The sequence below is a fragment of the Xenia sp. Carnegie-2017 genome, unplaced genomic scaffold (genome assembly GCF_021976095.1).
Source record: "Xenia sp. Carnegie-2017 unplaced genomic scaffold, XeniaSp_v1 HiC_scaffold_22, whole genome shotgun sequence".
Classification (NCBI taxonomy): Eukaryota; Metazoa; Cnidaria; class Anthozoa; order Malacalcyonacea; family Xeniidae; genus Xenia; species Xenia sp. Carnegie-2017.
Window position 1 is genome coordinate 16,746,751 of NW_025813485.1, and position 20,250 is coordinate 16,767,000.

General features: G+C 32.0%; 2 protein-coding genes across 6 annotated transcripts; one reads left to right on the plus strand and one right to left on the minus strand.

Annotated features, from left to right (window-relative positions):
- Positions 1-234: 234 nt before the first annotated feature.
- LOC124445754 (DCN1-like protein 4) lies at positions 235-19,130 on the minus strand. 5 transcript variants are annotated; one of them, XM_046996502.1, is made up of 15 exons: positions 18,603-19,121; positions 17,939-18,258; positions 17,567-17,794; positions 17,294-17,459; positions 16,205-17,001; positions 15,841-15,910; positions 3,898-4,063; positions 3,440-3,526; positions 3,263-3,345; positions 3,108-3,178; positions 2,933-3,024; positions 2,133-2,241; positions 1,948-2,052; positions 864-966; positions 235-507 (listed from the first exon to the last, which is right to left on the minus strand). In XM_046996502.1, exons 8-15 carry the CDS (start codon positions 3,511-3,513, stop codon positions 446-448), a joined length of 699 nt encoding a protein of 232 aa, XP_046852458.1. In that variant the 5' UTR covers positions 3,514-3,526; positions 3,898-4,063; positions 15,841-15,910; positions 16,205-17,001; positions 17,294-17,459; positions 17,567-17,794; positions 17,939-18,258; positions 18,603-19,121; the 3' UTR covers positions 235-445. The 5 variants fall into 5 exon arrangements, with proteins under 5 accessions (XP_046852458.1, XP_046852460.1, XP_046852459.1 ...); XM_046996504.1 differs by lacking the exons at positions 15,841-15,910; positions 16,205-17,001; positions 17,294-17,459; ... (1 more) ...; positions 17,939-18,258; positions 18,603-19,121 and adding an exon at positions 4,162-4,247 and having other exon boundaries at positions 3,937-4,063; XM_046996503.1 differs by lacking the exons at positions 15,841-15,910; positions 16,205-17,001; positions 17,294-17,459; ... (1 more) ...; positions 17,939-18,258; positions 18,603-19,121 and adding an exon at positions 4,162-4,247.
- Positions 4,288-16,185, plus strand: LOC124445753 (sister chromatid cohesion protein PDS5 homolog B-like). The gene is made up of 42 exons (XM_046996499.1): positions 4,288-4,330; positions 4,478-4,601; positions 5,159-5,353; positions 5,447-5,548; positions 5,623-5,717; positions 5,794-5,920; positions 6,181-6,261; positions 6,389-6,529; positions 6,721-6,836; positions 7,124-7,218; positions 7,286-7,392; positions 7,503-7,541; positions 7,612-7,670; positions 7,743-7,832; positions 7,998-8,111; positions 8,202-8,234; positions 8,314-8,371; positions 8,538-8,586; positions 9,338-9,474; positions 9,610-9,834; positions 10,008-10,095; positions 10,199-10,268; positions 10,433-10,556; positions 10,681-10,836; positions 10,912-10,980; positions 11,098-11,234; positions 11,432-11,555; positions 12,093-12,224; positions 12,298-12,367; positions 12,576-12,687; positions 12,845-12,968; positions 13,169-13,222; positions 13,307-13,381; positions 13,541-13,597; positions 13,958-14,058; positions 14,134-14,250; positions 14,411-14,533; positions 14,760-14,897; positions 15,046-15,111; positions 15,240-15,315; positions 15,638-15,727; positions 15,990-16,185. Exons 2-42 carry the CDS (start codon positions 4,485-4,487, stop codon positions 16,014-16,016), a joined length of 4,110 nt encoding a protein of 1,369 aa, XP_046852455.1. The 5' UTR covers positions 4,288-4,330; positions 4,478-4,484; the 3' UTR covers positions 16,017-16,185.
- Positions 19,131-20,250: the final 1,120 nt, after the last annotated feature.

The window sequence follows — 20,250 nt, forward strand, 5'->3', positions numbered from 1 at the left end:
AACCGGCTGGTTTCGCTAGAGGCTATGAAAATTAACAAAAATATTTGTGTTTTAGAAGTAAAAAACAGGCTGGCTAGGAAAAATAAAGGGTGTTAAACGACAGGGAAGTAACGCATAAGTCAGGCGTTCAAAACATTTTAATAGAAGTAAAAGTTTAGAGTTCATCTCCAAGAGCAAATCCAGACAAATTCATGCCATCAACATTTATATGTTTAAGCAAACGTTAGATGTTTGTGAAATTCGAGTAAAATATATTTTGCAACGTGTAAAACAGTACATAGAATTATAAGTATTGTTAAATAAATATATGAATCTAAAGAAAAATTTTGCCTTTATACATTTTATATTTTGTACAAATACGTTTAATTACCAATACCTCGGGAGTCTTTGCCATTTTGCCAAGACGTCAAATTACGAAGGTATAAAACGTATTCTATTATTGAAATTAGTTTTCCAACTTTTTACGATCCCTTAGCCATTCAACAAATTCATCCAACATTACTGGCCCTAAAAAACATCCATAAGTGTCATGTATGAGACAAAAATCAAAAGTAGACAAAAAAATATTTACCAACGATTGTTGTTGATTTATTTTTAGAAAAACAAACATAAAAGGAAACAACGATAGAAAACAGCTGAGAGCAAAAATGCGACGTATACACGTAGCTATGCTCATCACTAAAGTTAATTTTGAAATTGAAAATTTTTGAATACAAGAGACGATAGATCCTTTCTTAAAGCACGAGTGATCCATTATTTACATGGCATTCATTCATTTAGAATTTATAACAATAGATCTCCGGGGGGGGGACTTTCTTTTGTATCGTGTTTATATAGTTTCAATAGTTGTGTAGGGAACTTACATGCACCATCAACATCGTAATTGGATAAATCTGATTTTACAGCTCGACTAAATTCCAATATATTACACCACTGATCTTTATTGATCACCTTGTAAGTGGATTGCTGTAAAGAAGTTCAAAAATAAACCTACCAAAATTTACCACAAACTTCAGAAAAATACATCGTGAGTAGAATTTTTGAAAAATTGAATTCCCTCTGGCTTCAGTTTCATTTATAATGGATTAACCGTAAAACGATAATCCGATTATTATGGATTAATTGATTAACTGTACTGTTGTAATTTTGCAAACATTTATGAGCAAGCAGCAATACACAATTACGTAATAATTTATAATGAACTAAACGTACACCTTAAAAACGTAAACCTTAAGTATGTAACCATAGGTATTGTTCAAATTGATGTTTCAAATTAAAATTTATGATATTTATATGCAGTTAACGTTTACGCTTCATGTACAATGGGATGAAAATTTGGAACTCTATTCCTTATGAAATAAAAAGGAAAATTTCCACTCATATAGATCATTGATACATGCATCTGTAAATACTAGTTTTCATTGTAAAACAATAACTCATTGTTTCCTTCATGTATTTTCATCCTATAAATCTAGCTTAGTTTTGTAAATTTTTGATTTTGTAAATAATTCTAAAATTCATTTTGTGTATATTTTGCATATGGCCCAGGTGGAAATCAACTTCTGTTGATGGGATTAGCATGGTTAGATAAAGTTTATTCATTCATTTACGCAGAGATATAACTTTATGTAAGAAATAATTAGCTTTCAGTAGCAAAGTCAACCCGATTTTTTTCTCCTAAAATGCAAATTTCCCAGCAAAATCACTTTTCATTTCTTTAGAAAACTAATTGCATCCATTTTTCTCCATTGAATGATTAATAATGTTTGCATTGTAGGAGTAAAAAATGGGCTGACTTTGCTACTGTTAGACATGTGTTTTTAGCACACCCTCCCTAGCTTGACTAAAATATAAATCACTTTTACTTTATAAGGGGAGCAAAACCTTCCCATGCTCCTTTGTGACATCTCTTAATGCCATCAACAAAAATTTAAATAATAAACAAACCTTTATAAATTCAATGAAGAGATCTAAAAGACTCCATGAACCACTAAGTAATAGTTTTAACATTTCTAAAGCCATTTCAATATCTAGATTACGCTGATCCTTGTTCTAAAACAATAAATAAAAACACAACATTTATAAGACAAGATAAAACAATGGAAATTGACGAGACAATGCAACATACATACCCTGCAAAGATCAAATGTAAAACGATACATTTTCTTGAACATAACTGGATCCGTTATCAAATTTTTTAAAGACTTAATTTTTGATTGAAGCTTCTTTGTTGAATCACACCTATAACAAAAACTACAGATTAAGGAATAATGTAAAATATGCCAAACAACAAATTTACAAACACTACATTTTGTCATCACAGTAGATGAACAAAAAATAGTGATTTTGAATGTGCAAACATAATTTTTTATAACTTATTTCATTTTCCTTAGATGAATTCCAAGAAAAATTAGTCTAAATTGACTTTAAAGAAAGAAGTATTAGGTGTAGAAATAGAGTATGGTAGGATGCATTCACTTCCCTCTCTCATCTCTTTAACTAGGATGAATTTTCTACCCAACTCCCTCAATGACTCCAACTATGGACTTTCTACTCCCCCCTTTATCACTCCAACTAGGATAGATTTTCTACCCTTCCTTCAACTAGGATATAGATTTTCTTCCCTCCCCCTCCATGACTCCAACTAGGATGAATTTTCTACCCTCCCTCCATCCCTTCAACTAGGAAGATTTTCTTCCCTCCCCCTCCATGACTCCAACTGGGATGGATTTTCTACCCTAACCCCTCCATCACTTCAACTAGGATGAATTTTCTACCCTCCCTCCGTCCCTTCAACTAGGATAGATTTTCTCTCCTCTCCCACCTCCATGACTCCAACTTGGATGGATTTTCTACCCTACCCCCAATAAATGTTTCCATTAGAAAAAGCATTCAAGCAATATAACATGAAGCAAAGAACTTTCTGACATACTGCATAACTGCCATTCCCTTTGACCATTCACTGAACTTAAAGAAACCAAGATTTTCTGCATTTAATTGCCAAGTGACAACAAACAAAACTATCTAAAAGACAATATAACATAGAAATACATTTGTTGATTATGATAATTGTGTAACCAACTGATTGTTTCAAAATCAAAACTCACATCCTCGGGGTCCAACAGCAAATCCTTACATAAACGCTGAATACCTTGAGGACCAATTAAATCAGGCTCATCTAAAAATATCATGAAAACTTATTATTAAAAATTCTTAAAATATTTTTCAAATAATTGTCAATACTAGTTTTTTGTATTTATACCAGCATATTCATCAAACCAAAGTTTGCACTTTTTCATGGAGAATGTCTTGACTGAAAGTTCTTCTCTTTTATGGCTCACTTCACTGATTTAAAATAGATTACATGTAATGTAAATTTATTAGATTTCTGTCAATGCTCAAAATCATATCCTGAAATGAACAAACTTAACAAAACAACCTTGTCTTTTGCAGTTTTGCTTCCTTCGCTGATGAAGTGTCCTTTGTTGCTTTTCTTTTTCCCCTGGGTGGCATTCTTTTGTTGATGCTGAAACATGCACAGTAAAAAATAGAGTGTGTGAGTATTGAAAAACCCACTAATTACAATACCATAAATCAAAATTTTTTAACTTTAATTATGGATAAATTTGTTTGAAATACCTGATTCATTGACTATAAAACTAGGTACTGAAGTTTCATTTTGAATCAAACAGTTATGTGAATACTTATAAAATACTTCACAAATGCTCATTTTATAATTTCAACACTTAATTCAAATAATAGCAAATTATTGTATGGACATACTAATCAACACATGTAAAACTGCGCTACCAACGACGAGCAAGTTCATGCATTATTTAAATATTTCTTTAAACTCCAAGAACCAGGATAAAATATTCATTGCGTTTTTGCCTCTACCTTTTTTTTATCAATGAATTTATTTAATGATTTTCGTACGTGAGAATGAAATAAGTTAAATATTTGACCAGAATCTCAGCATCGGCGTTTAGTCTTCTGAATCAAGAACTCGTCTTCCGCTGTACATCTACGTAGCGGTAGATCCACACATGGAGTTAATCTGCACCTGAAATTTAAAGCAGCTGGCTATTTTCAGTTGCAATAAAACGGGCGAAATACTCATTATAATAAACATATTTCTCCCTCCAATCTACTCAATTTTACCTTTTTGCCAGTGTTTTTCAGCAGACGAAGTCGAACCCCGCTGTTGAACAAAACCAGCGAGAGAAGTTTGAGACTATGCGCCCACAGTACATGTGACCAGTGAACAAACAACTGAATTGTAAGTGGAAGAAAAGTAAAATTTCGCGCCACGAAAGGTTGTCTTCGAAAGGTTGTGCAAAAACTCCACATTTTCATTTTTTAACACATCAAGACTTGAATAAAAGAATATTAATTTCAAATGCTTAGTTTTACTTACTGAGTTGCTGGATGGATTTATAAGAAAAAATAATTATTTGTTGCTCTTTCAATGATAAAGTTGTACTATGCCTAATGAAAAGGAATCCTCAACTAGTCAGAGTTCACCATCACGACCTCAACGATCAGGCAACAAACATCTTGCAGAAAATTTGACAAAAGATGAATTGCTAAAGCGTTTGAAAGTAAGTAAAATACTTTTTAAATGTTCAATCAGATTAAAAATGAGTGCAGGCTGTGCAGCATTTGCAATTTTACAGTTATCTTATTTTTTCAATTACTATTTGTGTGTAATGCCATTTCATGTTGCCTCTTTTTGATTTTACATCTTTGTGCACAGGATGTACCTATTTTTATATCCATCTTTACTGATTTATAAAAGCAAATGTTGATATTAAGATGTAAGCCATCTGACTCAGCTCAATAGTTGACATATATTAATAAATGTCATACATCAATAATGGCCTTCAGACCAAAATTTACAAATGAGTATGATCCATTTTGAAATATCACGATGGTTGTACCATTGTATTGGTGAAGGCTTTAGGTTAACACAGGTCTGCAATGTAGATCGTAAGTGCAAACTGAATGAATGCACTTACTTTGAAATGGGCTGTTAGTGTTTTTGTCAAAGGATGTTTCATCATCCTTACCAGTGACTATTGCATACTACCTGGATGATCAACATGTATAAGCATGTAACAACACTCATGAGTTCAAAACACTCACTTTATCTTTTAAGAAAATAGCACAAAAACTAAGTGATGCTGAACAAGGAGAAAACCTTGAAGATTATCATGGAACAGTGACAGTTTTGGCCAAACCATTTATTTTGAGGCATTCAGACAAGGACATTCGATTTTATGCCGCATGCTGTTTGGCAAATGTTTTCAGAATTTATGCACCAAATGCTCCTTATGATGAAAAGCAACTATGGGTAAAAGGAAAAACATAATTTTCAGAGAACACATATTGTTAAACTAAGCTAGATAGCAACTGTCAAATCATTTTGTTTGTTTTTATTGTGAAGACAATATTTAACTTGATCATCACTCAACTGGAAGGATTAAAAAATGCCAAAACGAAAGGCGAAAAGGGTATATCTTATGAAAAATTGTTCAACCTTTTAGAGGTACATCTTGATTATAATTCTACTGAGTTTAGAATGAATACTGCAAAATCAATTTGCTTTCATCAAAATTTTAGACCATTTCCAAAGTGAAGATATTTATTCTGTGTGTTGAAATGCAGTTTACCGACCTCATTACTAAGTGTTTTACAGTTTTTTTTAAGAATGTGAGGTATAGTATGATTTCTTGTATGGCTGTAAATGGAGGTATTTACAATGACTTTTAATGTACAATTTATTGTTTTCAGAGACGAACACAGCAATAAAGTAAAAAATTTCATGTTGGACATTTTGTCAAGCATTATTGCCGAGTCTGTAACCCTACCACCAGGACTTATTGACACCATTTTGGAAAATATTGTCAGTCCAAATAAGGTTGGCTTGAAGAAAATTATGTTCCATTTTTTGGTTTGTTTTACGACTTCAAATAAAACAATTTTCTTAACAGTTTTAACTGCTTAACTTCACTTTTACCAAGTACCCACTTCAAGAAAAACTTACAGGAAAAAATGTGCTTAACTTCTATACAAGTACATTAGTTTGTGGTAAAAATGTGAAAAAACTGACTTAATATAGAAAATAAAGTATTCATGTTTCTTGATGTAATATTTATATTTGACGTTTTTCATCGTTAGTTGACAAATCATGCTGCGTATGAGTTGGCGTGTTCATTAATTGAGAGATCATCATCTTCCTTAGAGCCACATATACTGCTGGTGAGAACGTTAATAAATTAATAAAAATATTCTGTTTTTGATTTTTCGACAATTACTGGTAAATGATTTCAATTTGGCCTTGTTCGTTATGTACAGTGAACTAACAGTGAAACTATTCTTTTTCCAGTTTTTCAACAATTCGCTGTTTTTTGACAAAGCATCAGAGTCTAGTTTGGAAGATGTTATCTACGATATTATTTTCGAGCTTTACAAAGTCTGTCCGTCTATTCTTCTTTCCGTTTTGCCACAACTTGACTGTAAAATCAAGGTAACGACTAGGTTGAGGGCCGTGAGGCAGAATTTCATCGAATATTCTAATTAATAATTTCTATTCGTGTAATAAATAATTTCTTAAACTCATTGTCAGTAAGTCAACATTTACCGTTGCATTATTCCATATATCACAGTTCCATAACACCTTTATGTAGCTGTACTTGATCGTTTTGTGCGTTTGTTTAGAGTTTAGAGAAAAATGACAGAATCCAAGTTGTAGCATTACTTGGAAAGATGTTCTCAGATAAAGACTCCAATTTAGCGCAATCTCATAAACTACTATGGCATTCATTTCTCAACAGGTGTGTGTATTCGTATTTTAGTGGGCATGTTGCTTAAGTGTTGATTTTCTGCTCTCCAAATTACAAACTGACGAAGTCTCATTAAAGTAAAGGGACTATAACCACTTTTCAAAAGTTTTGAAAAATCCAGTGGACAACATTATTGCTCATGATTGACTTGATTAGTGCAACAGCGTTAAGTGTAAACTAGTTAAAAATATATCGTTATATCCAGCCAGTGATAACTACCAATGAAAAACACGAACTTCTATTACCATATGCATAATAACATATTTTCTACGTGCTAGATTTGTGGATATCGAAACCGATGTAAGAGTAGAAGTGACACAACACATCAAGTGTATCCTTGTGAATCATCCAGAGTTGACGTCTGATATAACAGGTACACACAGGTGTATCTAAGTATCCAAAACGCGGGCTTTTGTCCTTTGATTTTTTCTTTTGTACAGAAAAGTTACTTCATCGACATAGAGACCCAGAACAAAGAGTGCGTTTGGAGGTTGTTTATGCCATTTGTGAAGCTGCATCTGTAGATGTTAATAATATACCGGACGAGGTATACGTATGCATAGATTTATTTTCTTTTACACCAACTCTTTCATCTTTCTTTATCTTGTCAACGATTCATTATGCAACTTGTTCAAAAACTTTTATCTTTTGGTATAGCTTTATGAAGTTCTTGTAGAACGTTTACGTGATCGAAAGGTACTTTGATAAAAATAATTTTATACATCCCTGGGTTATTCTTTTTACTTTTTAATGTGTTTTGCTGTAGTTTGAGGTCAGAAAAGAGACAATGATGGCGCTCGGAAGATTGTACAAAAAAATCTCCTCGTAAGTTTTGCTTTTCAATATTTCATTCCATAAACAATATTTGCCATTTACTACCAATCATTATGATTTCAGGGGTGATATAAGTGAAAGCGATGCAAAAAAGATGTCATGGATTCCGACTAAAATTTTACATTGTTATTACAACAACTTAGCTGAAGATCGGTACGTAAATGTAAAAAAATGTATACACGACTTAATGGAGATTTGTTAAATCAAGCAAATTTAAAAGAATTCAAATATTTTTCGATACTACATTTGTCTTGTCAGTCGTCAGATGAAGTAGAAACCTCATCTGTAGGCCATGTTGACGTTTGCTTGTTTGTTTAGTATTCATGTTGAACGTGTATTCCTTGGCTGTCTTGTGCCTATTTCTTTACCAAAAAAAGAAAGAATGAGAAGATTATTTGACTCTTATCTAACTTTGGATGACAATGCAATTAGGTGACTACATTTGTGTGTGAAAAATGTTCTTTTTCAATAATTTTTTTTCAAATTGATTATATTGGAAATTTTAACTTTTTGTGTACGTAGGTCGTTCAACCATATGTTTAAAACTCAAGCCAGGTATTTTAGCTCATCTTTTCTGCTTTATTGTCGAAATAAATATTTTTTAAAATGTTTCGATGTCTGCTGTTTTATTTAGTCTACGTTCAGATATGAATGATGTTCTAAGATTGTGGGAAGAACATGAAAATATTAACGTAAGTATTTTGCACATTTGTAAATCACAAACAGAAATAATATACTGCTGACTGCGTACCAAAGATATCAACTGGAGTAGTTTGGTTGCACCAGATTTACTGTATCAACGGTGTGAATTTGCTTATAATATACCTTGGGAATAATTTATATGATGGTTGTTTCTAGACTGAACATACTAGGAAGTTGCTGACAGAAAAAATCACCGGAATTGCAGGTGAGTTGGTGATATTATCCATGTAAATAAAACTACATATGAAATCCAACATAGGTAATGTGACATACTTAGGTAATCTGACTTAGGTAATGTGACATACTTAGGTAATGTGACATACTTAGGTAATCTGACTTAGGTAATGTGACATACTTAGGTAATGTGACATACTTAGGTAATGTGACATACTTAGGTAATGTGACATACTTAGGTAATGTGACATACTTAGGTAATGTGACATACTTAGGTAATGTGACATACTTAGGTAATGTGACATACTTAGGTAATGTGACATACTTAGGTAATGTGACTTAGGTAATGTGACATACTTAGGTAATGTGACATACTTAGGTAATGTGACATACTTAGGTAATGTGACATACTTAGGTAATGTGACATACTTAGGTAATGTGACATACTTAGGTAATGTGACATACTTAGGTAATGTGACATACTTAGGTAATGTGACATACTTAGGTAATGTGACATACTTAGGTAATGTGACTTAGGTAATGTGACATACTTAGGTAATGTGACATACTTAGGTAATCTGACATACTTAGGTAATCTGACATACTTAGGTAATCTGACTTAGGTAATCCGACTGGGTAACCAACATAGGTACCCCGCATAAGTAGCCCGACATAAGTTATCCAACACAGGTAATCCGACATATGTGGATAATCCTACTCAGGCAATCTAACATAGGCCATTCAAATAACATAATACTAACTTTTTCATTTGCGATTTTTAGCAATTCTTCCAGAACCTGGGAAATCACTTCAACATCTAAAATCGTTGGTGAAAAAGTTTACTGACAAAAAGTTATTCGAATCATTGAAGACATGTTTCGAGACTGGACAAGACTGTTCAAAAGTCACAGAAGCTGTGGTAAATATATATTTGGAGACCATCTCACTACGGTTACAGACGTATTCTGAAACGGAGAATGCAAGAACGCTGAGTTAGTCATAATGGTCATAAAGCATAGCAGTTTTACAAAAAGTGATTTTGTTTCATATGTAGAAAGAAGTTGTTGTAAAGTTTGGTGCAAAGAATCCATTGTATGATACCATTAAAGTCATCTTAGACAGAGCGGCACCTTTGCTAATTGATAAATCATGTGCTAAAGAACTGGTTACCTTGGCTACAGATACCGTAAATATCGACTCCCAAGATGATGAGGATCTTGATAGTGACAGTTCTATAGGAAATGACGTCACTGAGGGGAAAAAGTTTGATCTACTTATGGTACGTTCAGTACTACGACCTTTTGTTAGGTGTAAATTCAAGGTTGTCACCCAATAGGAATGTTGCTGACCCATTTGTTGTTGTACTCTAAGTAATTCTTGTTGGCATAGTTTCATTTATAAACTGAAAAATTCAAAACTGGTTTTGATTTCTGACTTTTCAATGGATTTTAGACTTGTGTCACCTATTTTCCTGCTGCTTTCAAATTTCCTTTGATATTTGAAAATCTCCTGATTTATTTAAAGAAAAATGATTTTTATGGTTAGTATGTAAAAGTTTATCTTTCTGTTGTAACAGGTTGTTATTCTTTTGAAAAATAAATTTCATTAAATTTTTGCCATCGTAAATTTTCGTATTTCATTAGTTGGTTTTGCTTTGCGGATATTTGTACTGATTGGCAAAGATATCGAAGAAATTGATTCAACTTTATCTTCGTAAGTCCAAAATCAATTTCTTTTTTGTTTTTTATTGTTCTTGGTTTTAGTATAAATATAATGACACACCATGATTCATTTGTTTCATGAATTACAAACCCTGAATTTTCGAAATGAAAAGTTCGGCTTTTATGTGTAATTTTTAAAAATTCATTTAACTTCAGTCACTTTCAACAAGCGTTGTTGAAGATATTTACAAAAGGAAAACCATCGCAAGTAAAGCTTACTGCTCGAATCATCGCTAAAACATTTTCAAATGCATCAAATATTTTTCAAAGAATTATGGAGGTAAACGTTCCATGAATAATCATGTCACATCGTACGTAATATGAACCGAGCATTAAAGGTGATGGCACTTCATTAAAGTGAACATGTCTCTTCTAATTTGTGTCTTTGCTGTCATTTCATTTAGAATTGTGTGGAAAAACTTAAATTTGAATCAACTTCTATCATCTCGACGTTGTATTGTATTAGCGAGATTGCTCTTCACGCACCAGAAATATTTGAACCTTATCATACGGCTGTCGTGAGAGATTTTGTTTTAAAGGAGTTGTTATTGAAAGATCGAGTCAGTAAATTTTCTTAAACTGTATGCGATGAAAAAGAAAGGTTAAAATTTGCAACATCATCCTTTATTTTCAAGGGAAATGTCGTTAAACGAGGTGCTTTATGGTGTAAAAAGGAAGACTTGTCAAAAGAAGGGAAAGCAAAGGTATGAAAGGAGTTTCAGCGTTCGTAAACATAAAGTTTTTGTTTATCATATGGTAGATTTTAGTTGGAATGACGTAAATGACAAAGATGCTTCCATATATGGTTTATATTATTTTAGATTCAAGGATTAAAGATAATCGTAAACTGGCTTCGCGGTGAAGCTGATGCAAACCAGGAAAGAGTTCAACCTGTTGTCGCAATGTTAAATAAAGCGATAAAACTCGCTGGAGATATTAATGATTCTCAAAGAATTCGGTAATTATAGAGGATGTATCTACCTACTATGACAGAATTTTTATTTTTTTAATGAATATTTAAAAATGTACTTTGAATTTTTGTTAACAGTAGAGCTTTGAACTCTGAATATACTGAACACTTTACAGCAACGCTTTATGCCTGAAGTGAGAAGTTCTACCTAAAGTAAGATATGAGTTAAATGTTTTATTTTACAGACCTTGTGAAATGTCTCACATAAGGTTGACGGCTGCCTGTGGATTATTAAAGCTTGCTTGTGTGTCAGCTTATCATGAATATTTGGATATGAAGAGTTTACAATTATTGACAACAATTGTTACGGTAAAATACATGCGTATTTCAAAGTTCTCATTAAAGAAAAAAAACAAATCTAATAATTATTGTTCTATTGCTTGGTTAGTAGTTCTAATACAATAATTTTTGTAATATACATGCATAGTAGATATAATGTAACTGTTCTTATAAATGCGTAAAAATTCTAAAAAATTTTTCTACTACATGCTTACATTGTAAGAGGGGCATCAATTTAGTACTTAAATTTTCCTTAATATTAAACTTCCCTCACTTCGTTATAGCTACACATATGTACAATTCTTGCTGATCCCGTGCATACACATATGTACATTTTTTGCTGACCCCGTGCATACACATATGTACATTTTTTGCTGACCCCGTGCATACCCATATGTACATTTTTTGCTGACCCCGCGCATACACATATGTACAATGTTTTCTTATAAAACATTGAATTTATTTGAGCTACCCTTTTTTGCTTGCTTTTTATTCAGTAAGATATACTAAAGATATATTATTCGAGATAAATCGCCATTTTTGTCTTATGTTTGTGTTCCATTGTAGGATAAGTGTACAGATGTTCGACAAACATTTGCTACAAAGTTATCAAAAGGACTTGACTCATTTAGTTTACCACTCGAGTATCTTGCTCTTTTCTCGTTTTATGGTAGAGATTCAACTGCTTTAAAACAACGTGTAAGTTTATATGACTGTCAGCAACCTTTGTACAACTTATTTGTATTCCATCCATGTGTAATGAATTGTTTAGACAAAGCAAATGTTGTTGAGGAACATTCAATTAAGAAACGAATGGTTACGAAGGCAGAAAACTACCCCAGGTATGTTTTTCTGTTTTAGAATAGATAATGTATAAATAATTGCTTTTGTGTTATTTTTTTATGTGTTAGTTTTGTATGAATAACTTTTGTATGGCATAGTTTGTTTAAAAAATTTGTCCAGGATAATGTATAAAGAAACGTTGATAATAAAGATGATTAAGAATGTATTTTTACATTGAACATATTCACTATTTACATCATTAAACAGAAGGTTCCATATCTGTTCTGCCGGAGTACGCTATGCCGTATCTTATCTACCTGCTATCGCATCTTCCCAATCATGATTACACCAAAAGTGATGAATTGAATTCAGTCAAAGAGTAAGTTTCTCATTGACAATTCCTTTAGCCTCTTATTGGTAAATGGTGATTCCTATAATCCACCCACCATTACAAGAAATGATTCTTTTGCACGAGATCAAGAAGTTAACAAAAAACCTTCACGTTCCTCTACACTTTATTCATTTATTTTGCACAGCTTCTTGTGGTTTTTCATGGAATCTATCTTGGCTCGTGGAGACAACTATAATTTTCTCAGAAAGCTAGCGGAGAACATAAAACAAACAAAAGATGCAAATGATGAAACCGAGAACTCGTCTAAAGTGCGTTGTCCTAAGCTTAGTATTCATAGGCAATAGTCTCTTTATGAACGTTAATAAAGCGTTTTACAGTTTGGTCGCCATTAATTTTTCTCCTTTCCTAGTCCTAGTGATATAGTATATATTATATAAAAAATGTTGCTATCGATACGTATGGTAAACATCAGAGTATTGTCACAATTGATTTGTTTTACTTCATATAGGCAATCTACGTGGTATGTGACATTGTCATCGGAATAATTGTTGGTCTTTCAAAAGTTAGTAAGAGTGCATTATTATTTTGTGGTTAAAATAATAAAATTTCGTAGTTATAATAGAATACTTTAAATGATTACAAACAGACCCAAACGTCAATGCCTAAAGATTTTATGGGAAACATAGTCTTGCCGAAGAAATTATTTGCCAGATTAAATAAGGTACAATCTGCATGAAGTCATGAAAAACATGGTGAACTTGATGGTACATGTGTGTACATGGTAGTATTGGTATATCACACCACGTGATCAATAGATGTTCACATGGTCTATGTATGCGTTATTGCGCGCGTTAATTTCATACTGATCATTAAATTATAGAAACAAAGAAATGATCAGTCTTATTTACCAAAATCTTTTGTTTTACCACCAATGAAGGTAACATGTGAATTTTCTTTTTAAATCCAAACTATCGTTTTACTTCTACATTGCTCTGTAACCAGTTCCTTCAAACATTATCCATTATTGTATGATGTCCCTTGAAATTTCTCATTATTCATTAGTTTATGAGCAATGCCAGCAAATTTCTTCTGCACTATCCATTATTGTTTGAGCTTTGGTCATTTCATTTAAATTTCCTAAGAGCTTTACAATATTTTACTAGCTACGACTTTTCACTTAAGATTCTACCATTTAAACTTCCCTAACAGCTTTCCATTATTTTACTAGCTGCGACTTGTCACTTAAGATTCTACCATTTACATTACACAAGATTGTGAAATAATATTTTTGATGTAGAAAACAGGAAATGTCGTGCCCAAGATCACACCGAGTAAAAATGGCGTTAAATCAACTTCCTCGACCAATAAAAAAATCACATCACCTCAGAAATCTAAAAGGTTATTTGATATTTCGCGATTTTCTCCTTGTTCTAACTCTCGTTCAATTCATGTATTCTCAATCACATTTTCTAGAGTATTAGATCCAAAACCAAAGACCAAAAAGATTCAAAAATCTTTGCTAAGCATGATGGAAAAGAAAGTTGCCAATGACGGGAATACCGACACAAGTGAAGATGATACATCACCACGGTAAGAAACAGAACACGAGACATTCGTAGAATGTGCTTAAAAATACACGAAATGAAAGTATTATGCTTTATGTTCATTTGCACTTGCACATGATGTAATGATTACTGCATTAGCTACATTACATTTTTTGTATATAATTGTTACACCTTCCATTATGTAGAGGAGAAATTAGTAAAGATATTTCGTATGAAGATGAAGACGACGATGACGATGAAGAAACATATACAAAACTTTCTCCAAGGAAGAAAATGAAAATATCAAATGATGATGGAAAAGACTCAAGGTCACTTTTGTACTTAGTCGTAAAAAATAATTTAAAGAAGCATATTACTGATGATTTAAGTCGCTGTAATTTTGTATTAGGCAACGTGAGATGTACTGATATAATTTGTTGAAAACCATTTAGTTCCTTGCAATTTTTGACAGCATAAAGAACAACAGATATTTTTGCAGTTTTGATATTGGTAACTTAACGACTTAAAGCAAAACTTTAAACTGTTTCGTTTCAGACGACCAAATTCTTCAAGGAACGATGAAGCAAGAAAAAAAAGGGGAAAACAATCACCAACAAAGGTTATGAAGGAAGAAAGACCGACTCGATTCTCGCCACGAGGAAAGGGAAAATCGACAACGAAGAGCGATGAAATGTATTTTATTTAGCTAAATGTTTTGCACTATGTTTGCCCAAACGAAATTGCATTATTCCTAATCCAATCCCTCATTCCTAGCTCTGCCCTAACCCCTTGGAGTAAGAATTAATCTTACATGAACATAACTAAAAAATTTTTTTATAAGGTCAACGGATTCGCAAGAACACGAAGATCATCCTGATCGCAATTCAAAAATACCCATTGATAAAAGGTTCTGATTATATCAATATATGTTTACGTTCAACCAAAAGTTGTTGCTGATAAGACTTTATGTATAAATTATAATAATTATAAACTTTATAGACGCACAAACGTTATAAAGATTTTTTTCTACTTCAGGTCGAAAGATTCATTTGCTGTTGACAATGATAAAATGCACGGCAAATCGCTTGATGCTGTTTTGATGGAATCAAATGTAAGTAACTAAATGAAATACTTATTCAAGAATGGTTAAGAATAAAAAAATTAGCGCAACCAGCTCACATATATTAGCGCAACCAGCTGCATGGATAAAAAGCAAACATGCAGCAATTCGATTATCTTATTTTTCGGATTCATACAGCAGTTATCATTGAAAATAATACCTCAAAATCTACATACAAGCCAACAATAAACTCATGATTCTTATACAATAACATCATCGCGTCTGAAATGACATTTTGGTGTCGTAATTTGATTGTGCATAAAACGTTGATTGCAAGATTATAAAATCATATCATTCTATTTTATTTGTACAGACCCACAAATCAGTGCAACGTCATACGAAAAACATTAAAATTGGACGAAGCAACGGTGAAGAAGAACCGATGGAGCAGTCTTCTTTATTCGTTAGTTTTATTTTAAAATTTCATTTCAATGCACATTCACATGCGGATATTTAACAAATCTTTTGAAAAATGACCGAACACTTGATATAAAACATCGTTTCTATATAAGTTACCTTGGTCAAAATATGTCCTTATATTGCCATGTTTGTGAGAGAAATGTTGAATTCCTGCCCTCCTACTTATCTGAAATTGAATATTTGAAAAGAATTTTAGAATTTATTCATGCTATACACTCACAGACTTCAATATTCTTTTCGTTTAGATTAAACGCAAGAGAAAGGCAAGATGAACTGGTCATACTAAGTAATTGTCGTTGATTTTTAACTGTATAAATATTATCCTTCATAAAAACATTTATTGTTGTTAAACACAGAGATTAAATTGTTTTACCAACTATCATGTAAGTTCATTTTTTGAAAATATATAATAAATGTCAATAAATGTCTCAGTCATTGAAAGTCATTATCAGCCTTATACCGTTGTTTAAAGTCGTGTCATTTTTCTCAATGCCATCTTATCTTCACGAATTTCGCCTTCATCTTTCCTCACATAATATGAAAACCGCCTTCAATGATTGTTTCATAATTTAATGTTTTATTTGCTCGGGTTATTCAAGTGTGCATGCCAGTCTGTCGATGTGTAGTTCGCCATTAGTGTGACGTCATAACGAGGGTGACTAAAGTCATTAATTATAAGAAATCAAGAGTGAAGTTCTCCATAGCTTTTTTTATGACTTTTATTTGGTGTATTAGTATACCACCTTCACTCGCTGTTTAACATAAATCAAACCATAAATATATATTGAAATTTGTTAAATGTGTTTAGTGATCCTTGGATTTTTGTTGTAAACATTCGCTTCACCAAAACATTATTGGCCTTGGTATTATCATAATTTTCCAAAATGCAGAACATGCCATCAAGAAAATAATACAGTAAACAAACATGAAAATGTTGGCACTTTAATTTTTGTCTACAACAATTTTGCTTTAGTCAGGTAAATATATGTACAACTACAAATATATGTCACATAAAACTACTTATTTTCTTCCATACGTCTCAACTTCAAAACAACAATTGTTACATGTAATAAGACAATAAAAATCTTTTTGTACAAGCATTCATTGTGATTTTAAAAAGCTGCAAAGACATCAGTATCACCATCAAATGTTACAAAGCCCATCTTTTTGTTTGCTAAACCTGTGTCTCAGATTTTGCCTTCATTAACACACCATTAGAAAGATCTTCGACTGAAGGTGAATACAGTTCATCAAGACCTTTATGAAGAAAATCGTTTAAAATGGTGTTTGCTTGTTAATAAAACTAATTTCATTTGTAATGAAACAAGTGCAATATAAATTTTGCATCACAACTATAAAATAAAGATAATGGTTCAAGATTTATGAGACTTTACAGGCCTCTATGGATGGCACCATGTATTGTATTGTGGTAAAATGACTTGTGGTAAAATGACAACAAACTTATAGTTACATAATTTTCTTCCTATTATTTTGTTGATCTAAGCACAATGCAATGCATATCTTATTAATTTCAGTTATTAAAACTTACTCATGATACTTGTGTATCCTTTCAATCCTGTTTGTTCATAAAATTCTTCGAGCTCTTTCCATTTACTTTTGTCTAATGTCAAGGTTTCCGTTGATGGCATCTTGTTCCCAATTTTAATTGGTATTGACACACTTAAGTTGTCACTAAATGTTGTTATGGCTGTAAACTGTAGTTTAAAAATTGTGAAATATTTAGTTTGTAAGTAATTGAGAACTATTTAACAAATCAATTTTTTACCAATAATGAATAGTAAAAAAAGAAGCATATGCTTACCTTCAAGAAATACATAACACTAAAAAATCCTTTAATTTGAAAAGATTCTGGTCGTAAATTTTCAGGAATGGAAAAATTTCCTTTCCACGATTTTAAGGTTTTAAAGACAGATGTCACCTTTACTTTGGTTGATGATGCAGTAATGATTTTTGGATCTCTTAAGAAGTTGCTTACTTCTTTACACAACTCAATGTTTACATATTTAATCTTTTTATGAGCTGACTGAACCTAAAAATTATTGCACAATAAAAATTTCATAAATTCTGATGAACAACTTAACTAAATCATTCTAGCAATTTTAACATGTAAGCAAACCATTGCAATGTATGTTTATATATTGATCACAAAGTTCAAGATTTAATTCATTCTTACTTTAACTGTAACAGGAACTGCTTCACCGATCTCACATCCTTCCCATTCCACAGAACAATTGATTTCTACTGGGCTTTTTGAGAAGAAAATACCTCTTACATTTTCAGTATAAGATTTTTCTCGTGGAATGCCTCTTTGAATGAAGCAGTTTAAACCATTTATATCAAAGTGAAAAGGCTGAGCAGTTGCAAAGGAATGATACATTGTGTTTGCTTGTATCCAATAACGAACTGAGCCCATTGAACTTTCAAAAGAAGTTCTCAAATTGTGAGGTAAATCAAATGTCACTGGTAAAACATGTTCTCCAGCTTCTAAGAAAGCTGAAAAAATTAAAAATTCCTATCATAAATACTATAACTGTGTGCGCAATAACTATGAATAATGCTTTTAAATATTTACCAATATGAAATTAATTTCCATCTCTTAATGCATTAGCTTTTAAAGTATTCTTAAAATTGAGTCATTAATTAACATAAGATTATCACTATAAGCATATTTCCACAATGAATGAAGAATAAAGTTACAATACTGGCTAAAACAATTTGTCAAAAGAAATGTCAAAGGTACAAATACAAGAAAGAAATGAAAACTTCTTTTAAGAAGTTTGCAATAAATTTGTGAAATTTATTTAATCATGAAAGAAACATCACATACATAAACTTACCAGGAGATAAAACAACAGGCAGTATAAAAATAACTTTTTCTCTCACTTTACGTCGTTTCGACTTTCTGAGTCCGCCATTATTTGTAGAATGGGGATGATCGTCCAGAATTCTTCCTTCAAACTGAACACGAACTTTTCCTCGTACTTCGAACTGAATTTGCGGATTGCCTGCTGCTCTTTTTAAGGCTACAACACAGTTTAAAGTGACAGTTGATCCGGCTGTGAATACCGCTGGTGTTTTTTCACAGATAATTTTTTTGATTTCGACAGAATCTGCATCCTGATGAAGATCTTCTTCGTATTCAATGTCGATTGATTCACCATTCATTTCTTAATCTTATTATTGAAAATCTTTTAATGGAGTAATATGTTTACTTAACGAACTGAATTCAAAATAAATAAAACAAGTCTTTGCGCAGTCATGTTATCTGTGTGTGGATCATTCACCGTGCGATTTAAAAGTTAAAACCACTACCATATTCTACAACAACTGTACATCATCATCTACGATTGTGTGAATAATTTTGCATAATTTACTGTTGAAAATTTTCCTTTCCGGAAATACGTAAAATTAGGAAATTTCTCTAAAATAGGAATATTAATATTTCAATTGTTACATAATAGAAGAGTTTAAATTTCAGAAACATCTTATGTTCTGTTGCAAATTTACTTTTTAGAAAGTTATGTCGTTCATTTCCATGTTAACAATTTTTAAAATTTGAACATTTGTTTATTTCCTAAAAGTTTCAGTGAGAAGTTACCTAAATGGGTCTCAGCTCCATCAATGCTGATCTTAAATTTTCAGTAACGTACATTTCAGTTTCCTAGTTCTTACAAGCACAAGACAGACAATCATTTGTACACTGTGCCTTGCCCTGCAGCAGACTAAGGAACCAGGGGGAGGGTACATCCAGAAGCAAGTGTCTTATTTAATTTACTTTTCCTGTTGTCGTTTTCATTTACGGAAGTCAAATGTCAAGGGTTTTATCGCAGTCAAGACATTTAGTGAGTTTTATATTTCAAGGCAAGGTAAGCATCTTAAAAACAGATTAATTTATTATATAAGCTTCTTGATTGTTTTCGAGTAATGTAATAAATTTTTGATTTATGAAACGCTCTCAGGCACAACGTTATCATCACAGCACCACGTAACATAGCATTTTAGATAATTGAAACGTCTTGCACGACATTCAAAGAATTTTTTATCTTGAGTGTAAAGCGTTTCCTTCCTAATGAACGTGAACATAACGATATCGAACATTGTATTCTTGTAACATTCGCCTGATCACATCTCGATCGGAGTTCAATCAATGGTTCAATTTGTTTTGATGAACGCTCATTCTTGTAAAAAATAACACAGAAAACTATTTACGTAAATGTACACTAATAAATACCAAAAATCATGTTTATGCACATAAGAACAGATTGCAGAAAACAAATGTACAAATCATAGAAATTGTATGGTGTATGTTATTAGCCGGTAGGATCAGTGGTATTTAAACAACATTGATATTTGATAACTGTTTACGAATGATGTTTATCGGGTAATGTAATCGTTTCCTTTATGTTTCATATTGTCAACTGACAACAGTCACGAACGACGCTGTTAGCTGTCTTTTAATTGTATGCTCACTTATGATCATAAATT